This window comes from Podarcis pityusensis (assembly GCF_964106645.2).
Source record: "Podarcis pityusensis genome assembly, chromosome: 9".
Classification (NCBI taxonomy): Eukaryota; Metazoa; Chordata; class Lepidosauria; order Squamata; family Lacertidae; genus Podarcis; species Podarcis pityusensis.
The window spans coordinates 75,924,274-75,933,595 of NC_138034.1; the positions used below are offsets into that span (position 1 = coordinate 75,924,274).

The following is a 9,322-nucleotide window of genomic DNA, read 5'->3' on the forward strand; positions in this document are numbered from 1 at the left end:
AATCAAACCAAATTACATAAATTCCAAATTACACAGCCGAATTTTAAATTTTTGTTGGGGGTACCCATATTTCAAGTTCCGAAGGGATCCAATCAACTTCTTGCTTCTTACTGCTGTTTTAATGTCCACAAATCTAACCTTATGATGTTCACAGTACTATCCAGTCCTTTCTTATTATTTTTCCACATCTCTTGTTGTTATTTTCATATATTTTTCCTTTCTCTTTGTGACCTCTGATAGTCTCCGCAAGCTGGTTAGAACAGTTTGTAATCCTGCGTGGATATTATTATTTTTTATCCAGTAGCCATATCCAGACGTTTTCCATATAACATCACTTCCATACATCAAAACAGTCTTAGCGTCATTAATCTTCACCAATCTGCCTCCTTTCTCAAAACCTCTGAGGAGATTCACTAGGAATGCAGTCAAAAAACAAGTCCATTCTTCCTCCCGGCTATAAATCCTTTGGCAAGATGGCAACTCCGAATTAATTGCTGCGCCATTCCAAAAGCTCTTATTGCTTCTCGGTCTCCATAAAGCATACTTTTGGTTAAAGTTTATCTCCACACAGACCTTAATCATCCTGCTTGGGTCAGTTCAACCGACGGTTCTAATGAGGAGGGGTTGTAAATCACATAGAAGGAAAGTAAAAGAGGTCCCGTCCCCCCCGTTCAGCCCTGTTGTCAACATACCCCGCCTTTGGTGTATCTTCATCGTAAAATATTCCTGTTTCTCCAGCCCGACGTCTTCTTTCGCAGAGGTCACTTAAATTAGCAGACTTCACTCCCCTTCTTCACTTGAAATATGTGCATTTGCTTCTTTTGTAATTAATTATTCCAAATTGCTGCAACTAGTGCGTGATCAGAGACAGCGTCCAGGAGAGCCGAGGTCCACACGGGGGCATTCTGCCTAGGGCCCTCACCCCCTTCTTTCGAATTAGGGGGTGATTTATGGGCACAGCAGGCAAGGGCAGTGCTCCCCATTTCCTTGGGGCAACAAGGGAGGCTGCCTACTCCCATAACAGCCTCTTAATTACCCCGTGTGGGTCGGAGAGATGGTATTGTCGGCCATCTTCCAATGTGCCCCCTAGTGGCCCCCCTCGGGTTAAGAACTTTGCTTCAGGATGAGAACAGAAATCGTGCTCCAGTGGCGTGGCAGCAGCGGGAGGTCCCATTAGCTAAAGTGGTGCTTCAGGTTAAGAACAGTTTCAGGTTAAGAACGGACCTCCGGAATGAATTAAGTACGTAACCAGAGGTACCACTGTATAGAGTTTACAGTCAAAGCAACATAATTAACAGAAAACTAAAATATTATCTTAAAGATTTCAAAATAAAACATGACAAAGGAGGTCAACAACCGAATATGTATTTAACACAAAGTTAACAAAAAATTAAACGTTTTTCCAAAAAACAAAACATTAAAACATTCATAAGTGAAGTCACATTTAAAATGCACATTTACAACAGCATTTTTTAAATCAGGGGTGATGCCTTCTGCCTTCAGAGCAGGTGTTCCACTTCTAAGCTGCAACCCTGCGCTCAGCAAAGCAAAGTCTCCTTTCTCTAGCGGTGGCAACATCCCTCCTCAAAACCGCTGGCTTCTTTCCTGTAAATCTCGCCGCAAGGGGATGCCTGTGTGGGAATGTTCAGGGTGGCAGGAGAGGATATATTGTTTATTAATATCCTTCCTAACTTGCACTAGCAAGTTCCTTTACTTAGCAGAGTTTACATTCCCTCTTTTTATATGCACAGCAGATAGCTGGCTGCAGGCTCGTGTGAGCCTCTCACTCATAGCTGTCAACTTTCAGATTTGAAAATAAGGGATCAGCAGCCTCACCTGTCCCAGGGACAGTCTACGGGATATCTAACAATCCGGGATAGCAGCGGGAAACGGCGCTGGAATAAGGGAATTTTCTGCAAAAAAGGGAAGGTTGACAGCTATACTCTCACTATTATACAATTCAATCTCAGACTGAATTGTACGTTCCTGGTAAATTCCCTTGAATACCTCTTAAAAGAATAAAGACGCCACAATCTTATTCAAAGTCAATAAAAGAAGTTTACTCACATCAGTTCACAGTTGGATCCCTGAAGGCAGACTTAGTTACAATATGTACATGTGGATCTACCCCATACGGGGGAATAATCCCAGTGCTTCTGCTAGTTGAGAGCTAGCAGAGCAGTCCTACCTGGTCAAACGAAGAAGGAAGTCAAAAAGAGAGAGGTGTGCTGCGTGACTCGTCCTTTTGTTACCTGGAGAGGTAAGGCCACGCCCACCTTCTATCACAGGCAAAAAAGGAAGGATGCTCCAGCCAGGAAGAACAGGAAGTTTTGACTGGCTGGACCAAACATTCCCTCGCATGTCTTCTCTAGCATTACAAGGAATGTTGTACTTGACTGCCTCTCATGGATCACATCCCACAGCCTGTGGTTCTTCTCCTCTTTCTCCTCACAATGGCCCTGCCAGGTAGGCTAGGCTGAGAGGAGACAGCGATAAATAAGTTGGAGTTCTTGTTATTAAATATACCCAAAAAAAGCACACCAAGAACTCAGACCAATATAAGTTTCAGTAGTCAGAGTAGTCCCTACTCGCAAATCAATAGTCAATTGTAACAAAAACTAATCCATTCAAAAGTATGTATTCTGACAAGGATTACACACACAAATAGAGATTACAAACTCAAACAGAGATTACAAACTCAGACTCATAAGGATGTGTATAACACAATAATTTGTTACAGAATTAGAGATAAGAGTTTATGAGTAGAGATAAGTTCATAGTCCATAGTCATAGAATCATAGAATCATGGAGTTGGAAGAGACCACAAGGGCCATCGAGTCCAACCCCCTGCCAAGCAGGAAACACCATCAGAGCACTCCTGACATATGGTTGTCAAGCCTCTGCTTAAAGACCTCCAAAGAAGGAGACTCCACCACACTCCTTGGCAGCAAATTCCACTGTCGAACAGCTCTTACTGTCAGGAAGTTCTTCCTAATGTTTAGGTGGAATCTTCTTTCTTGTAGTTTGGATCCATTGCTCCGTGTCCGCTTCTCTAGAGCAGCAGAAAACAACCTTTCTCCCTCCTCTATGTGACATCCTTTTATATATTTGAACATGGCTATCATATCACCCCTTAACCTCCTCTTCTCCAGGCTAAACATGCCCAGCTCCCTTAGCCGTTCCTCATAAGGCATCGTTTCCAGGCCTTTGACCAGATTCGACGTGAAGGTCTGAGTTTCAATCATTGAGAAGAAGTCAGAAGTCAATTATGGATCAGAAACCAGGACAGGGCCCTGTTTTGATGTATTCACCTTCATCAGCTGGAAGTATCAATATTATATGAAAATACATTAATATTCTAAATTATCATAAATTATAAAACAGTATTATATAACATTTGGTTCCTTACCTAATTTTTAAGGGGTCGTGTAAGTTTGAAGAATTCGTACAAATATATCCTGTTATTTTCTCAGAGATAACAACTGAAAATAATGAATATTAATAATGATTACATGTGTTGAATCAAATCAAAGATTCCAAGGCAGCATATAATCTCACCTAAGTGTGAGAGGAGACAGCGGCTGGCCCAAGTCCACCCTGTCAGCTTCCTTGCTGAGTGACGATCTGAACCCTGGTCGCCCCTGTCCTCAAGGGACACTCTAACCGCTACTCCACACTACCTCTCCTTGGAGGAGGAGATGGGAGCAAGTTCCTTCCTAATGGGCTCCCCATCCATGTCTTCTCCACCTGCAGGCAGCCGCCGTGAGCAAGCGCCGAAGCACCACGATGGAGCTGCAGGGTCTCCTGGTAAGAATCGTCTGTGTGTGTGGATAATAATAGTAGTAGTAGTAGTAGTAGTAGTAGTAGTAGATGGGGTCCATCACTACAGCAGCAATGCTGGTGGGGGGGCGCTTGGGTCATTTATTAATTAACCAAATACATTTGGTCGTTGCTTTGCTCTTTATTAACAACAACAAAGAGCAAACATAGAAAAGGGAGGGGGACAGAGACAAAGAATCAAAAATCCAAACCATAAAGCATCAAAGGCTGGAAGGACAAAGAATAATAATAATAATAATAATAATAATAATAATAATAATAATAATAATTGTACCCCCACCCATCTGACTGGGTTGCCCCAGTCACTCTGGGCAGCTTCCAACAAATTATAAAACCACAATAAAACATCACACATTAAAAACTTCCCCATTTGGGGCTGCCTTCAGATATCTTCAAAAAGTCAGATAGTGGACCAGCGGAACTACTGAGAAGGCAGTTCATCAAGTATTTACTAATACAAGGATTCCCTAATCATAAGGATATATAAAAAATAGAAGTATTTGCTACCTGTGAGTTCCATTATTGTTGAGAATAAGAGCTATATATAGTCTTAAATGAGCCAGACGTTTGCATATACCAATGGCAGCGAGTGACCATGTGCCTCAATATTTGTATAAGAAATAAAATCAGGCCCTATGTGAAGAGAAGTGGTCATTTGAGCTCTGCGCTTTGGAAACTTTTCGTAAGGGTCATTTGACAGTGGAACATGGTGACCTCTCCTTCCTTGGAGGTTTTTAAGCAGCGGTTAACTCTACAATTCTATGGTTCTAACAGCACCCTGGTGCATTTAATTCCGACCTTCTCGTCTTTTTTTGTAAATTAATTTTTTTCATTGATAACAATCCAATGGAGGCCACACTAATACAATGCCAAATCACAATACAATCAAAAGAGCCAATTAAACAGTTCCAAATTAAACATTTTTGGATAACTTCCCATGTTCCGGCTATCAGGAGTTGATGTTGTTCCTTGATCCTGCGCCAGTTCTTTTAATTAATTCCGACCTTCTCAGGCCCAGAGCGGCACCAGGAGTCTGGGGCGGAGATCAAGCCGACGTCAAGGCAGCCAGAGGAAGCTCACAGACAACCAGCTGGAGTCCATCCTGCAGAGACGTCGCCGGATGGTTGACTGCCCAGCACAGGGCCAGGTCCCACAACTGCAACCTGTTGTGTCCACAAAATACATCACGTCCGTTGGAGTTCGGGAGGCCAGGGCGGGTGTCCTCTCTGCTACAGACCCACATCCTTTCACAAAGAGCTCTGGGGATCATGGCAAAACTCCAACAGGTGGGCAAGCTTCTTCCTGAAACCGGGGTGGAATCTAGACACATATTTAAAAAAGTGAAAATACTTTTTTTTAAAAAACAACCCGTTTTGAAAAATATATCAAATTTTCCATGGCTCACCATCGCCATCTAGTGTTGCATTTGTATAATGCACTTTACAACATATTTAAAATGTTTTATTTGCAGCTTTAGAGCTGAGTCCTGGCTGCCCTCATCAGTCAGGAAGGAACAAGGAGCCTGGTTCCCAGCAAAATAGCCGTCCCTGGCTCCTCCTTACTTTTGCCAGTTGTTGGTGAAAGGTATCAAGATGCTGTGAGTCGCCAGAAGGACTTAGCACTGCCAGATTACCAAATAGGTATCAGTCTATAGGCACCGCAGCAATGGATCAAAATGATATTGATTTGATCTTGCAAGAAAATTACAGAAATGTATCAGGAGATAATTTGCGAGGGGGCCCCTGAGATTTTGACTGCCTAGGGGCCTCCACAGGGTTCAATCCATCACATTAGAAACAAATGGTTAACATGTGATAAGTAAGACAGCCTGCGGTCAACATGTATGTAATTGGGACAATCTTGCAATAAAAATATAGTGCTTATACATCAATAAATTTATATGGGGGGCAGCTTTTGGCCATATTTGCACAATGAGTAACATAGGAAGTGGGATGATATTATGTTATTAAGGTAGATGCGATACGCCAGGGGTCAGCAAACTTTTTCAGCAGGGGGCCAGTCCGCTGTCCCTCAGACCTTGTGGGGGGCCGGACTATATCTTGGGGGGGGGGGGATGAACAAATTCCTATGCTCCACAAATAACCCAGAGATGCATTTTAAATAAAAGGACACATTCTACTCATGTAAAAACACGCTGATTCCTGGACAGTCCACAGGCCGGATTGAGAAGGCGATTTTGCCCAGATCATTTTATTTAAAAGATCCTGGGACTTTAAGTATTAAGGAACCAGTCTTTTGGTTGTTTTTTTAATCTCTCACAATGACCAACATCTCTTTGTTCTCTAAGGTGACCCAGGCAACCTGGAAGCTACGATCCCACCATGTTCAGAGGAAGAGCCTGCCCTCGCTCAGTCGCAGCTCAGAGTAGCGCCCCTTCAGATGAGCAGAAGGATCGCGCTTGCGTCAGGGAGTCGAGATCCCCACTGAAGCAGCCTGAAACTATATTATGAAGCTGCCTGTAGTGCTTTGCTTTGAGACTGGATTAAATTAGAAAAAACAGATTTGCTAAACCTTGAAGGACATGATAATAGATTTGGATAGCATGCGTACTTGTGGTAAAACAAAGAGAAAGTGTGCAAAGGATTCTGTAACCATATAATTAGGAGATCATTTCTAACAGTCTGGGAAAGATATAAAGATTTACTAGAACAGAAAACTCTGTTGTGGTTGTCGCCAATAGAAGCAATATCAATAAAAAAATAATAATAATAATAAAAGAAAATGGTTTACATATAGAGATATTTCAACAGAAAAGGAAGGGACATTAAAACTGAAAGATTTTGAAGAGATTTGATAAAACATTAATGATTGGTTGCAGTACAGTGGTACCTCGGGTTACAGACGCTTCAGGTTACACGTTTTCGGGTTGCGCACCACGCCAAACCCGGAAGTACCGGAATGGGTTACTTCCGGGTTTTGGAGCTTGTTCATGCGCAAAAGCACAAAATCACAATCAGCACGTGCGCAGACGTGGCACTGTAGGTTGCGAATGCTGCGGGTTGTGAACATGCCTCCCGCACGGATCACGTTCGCAACCCGAGGTTCCACTGTACTTTCAATTAAATGAGGTATTTAAAGAAGAAAATAAGAAAGGGTTTTATTACACTCGATCTAGTTTTCAAAGAGAAATTATAGAGGACAATATTAAAATATTGGGGAAGATGTACAAAATGTTGCTCAGAGTAGCATCCCTTCAGATGAGCAGGAGGATCCCGCTCACCTCAGGGAGTCGGGACCCCCCCCCCCCCCGAAACAGCCTGCAAGTCGCCCCATCTCCTGGAGCCATTTCCCCAGCCTCTTGGCAGTGGCAAAGGGGTGAAGACAAGCACAAGATAAACGCAAAGCAAATTGTTCCGTTGCTGCTGAGCCTGAATTCATTTGCCCAGGAGTCTTCCTCCCTCGCCTGATTTTGGGGTGCTCAGGTCTCTTTCCTGGTAGATGCAGCTCTTTGCATCACGTGGAGCTGCTCTGAATTGGGACACGGGTCTGTGAGAAGTTCAACAGGTGGAGCTTTCGGCTCATAGGAGCCTCACATGGTGCAAAAGTCTGTCCTTGTCAGGAAAGAGAGCTGTAAACCTTGCTTGTAGATTCAGGTAGGTAGCCTTGTTGGTTTGATGCAGTCAAAATAAATAAATAAAAATTAAAAATTATCCTGTAGCACCTTAGAAACCAACTACGTTTGTTATGGGTATAAGTTTCTGTGTGCATGCATTAAGGTTATACCAGAACATACTTAGTCGCTCTGGTATCTGAAGAAGTGTGCATGCACACAAAAGCTGATACCCAGAACAAACTTAGCTGGTCTCTAATGCGCTAGTAAAGGTAAAGGGACCCCTGACCATTAGGTCCAGTCGTGGCCGACTCTGGGGTTGCAGTGCTCATCTCGCTTTATTGGCCGAGGGAGCCGGCGTACAGCTTCCGGGTCATGTGGCCAGCATGACTAAGCCGCTTCTGGTGAACCAGAGCAGTGCACGGAAACACCGTTTACCTTCCCGCCGGAGCGGTACCTATTTATCTGCTTGCACTTTGACATGCTTTCAAACTGCTAGGTTGGCAGGAGCAGGGACTGAGCAACGGGAGCTCACCCCGTCACGGGGATTCGAACCGCCGACCTTCTGATCGGCAAGCCCTAGGCTCTGTGGTTTAACCCACAGCGCCACCCACGTCCCTTCTCTAATGTGCTACTGGACAATTATTTAATTTTTTTATTTATTTCAACCTTGCTTGTCTTCAGGTTTGCAAGGCCAGGGCAAATTTGAGCCTCCGGCCAGGAAGGGGGGGGTGGAACCCACTCAGAGACAAGATTTTCTCAAAGGCTGTTGTACAAGTCTTACTATGATCCTGGGATTGAAGCACTAGGTCAGTGCCACTAAAGTAAACATGTCAATGACACGTCATACTAGATCTCCTTTCGGACTAGTAAGTAGCGTGTTATTTTTAACTGCACTAAATCCCTGAAAGCGTATTTGGAAGAGTATTTGAACAGCATCGTGCAGCTGACGTCTAATGACTGACTCTCCGTAATGACTGACTTTCGAGTAGCTAAGGGGTGAAATTATTTCCAAAGTATTTGCAGCATCAGCAAATCTTGAATTTTTTAAAAGCCTGATTATTATTTTTTAGAAAAATGTACATAGATTGTTTCAAAGGCCACAATGGGATGGAAGGATGCTCATGTCAAAGACAACCAATCTATAAAACTAGCCTTTTAACTTTTCTCTTGGTATAACTTGTCATTCTAACCCCTCTTTTGTCTGGTAGTTGGCACAGACTACAAATGAACCTGGGGCTGAGGATATTCTGAGATTACTCATCAATTGTAAATGCCTTTCTTTAGGGTTTATATCAGTTATGAATTGTGTAGATGTAGTTAGTCTGCTCATTCTAATTCGGTTTTTATTTAAAAAAAACCTTTGATATTTGTTATCCTTGTTTGTGGTGCAAAATGTCTCAGTCACTAAATGCTTTTATGTTTCTCTGGGTGTGCATCATATTTGCACAATTCTTTTATCGAGTATTTTTTAAAGTACGGTATCTTCTAGTCCAATCTTCTTACACGGCAGGAATCTTTTGCCCAATGTGGGGCTTGAACCCAAGACTTTGAGACTCAAAGGAGTCTCCCTTACAACACTCCGGTCCTGCGGATAAAGAGGTGTCCCCCCTGGACCCATAAGCGGGTGCTCAGGCATGCAAAATAACCAAATAAATTCATGCATGGGCATGTGTATACAGTCATACCTTGGGTTACAGATGCTTCAGGTTGAGCGTTTTTGGGTTACAGACGCGCCGAAACCTGGAAGTACTGGAACGGGTTACTTCCAGGTTTCAGCGCTCACGCATGCACAGTAACACTAAATCGCGCTTTGCGCATGCGCAGAAGCGCCAAATTGCAACCTGCGCGTGCGCAGACGTGGCACTGCAGGTTGCAGACGTTGCGGGTTGTGGTCGTGCCTCCTGCATG

The 9,322-nt window shown here is 43.4% G+C and overlaps 1 protein-coding gene across 1 annotated transcript in view; it reads left to right on the forward strand.

Moving 5' to 3' along the window:
- Positions 1-6,517, forward strand: part of LOC308485985 (shootin-1-like) — a 19,878-nt gene extending 13,361 nt beyond the window's left edge. The window contains exons 12-14 of the mRNA XM_081022210.1: positions 3,754-3,807; positions 4,853-5,126; positions 6,149-6,517. Of these exons, the coding sequence (XP_080878336.1) occupies positions 3,754-3,807; positions 4,853-5,126; positions 6,149-6,288 (468 nt within the window). The 3' untranslated portion in view covers positions 6,289-6,517. The remainder of the gene's footprint in view (positions 1-3,753; positions 3,808-4,852; positions 5,127-6,148) is intronic.
- Positions 6,518-9,322: the final 2,805 nt, after the last annotated feature.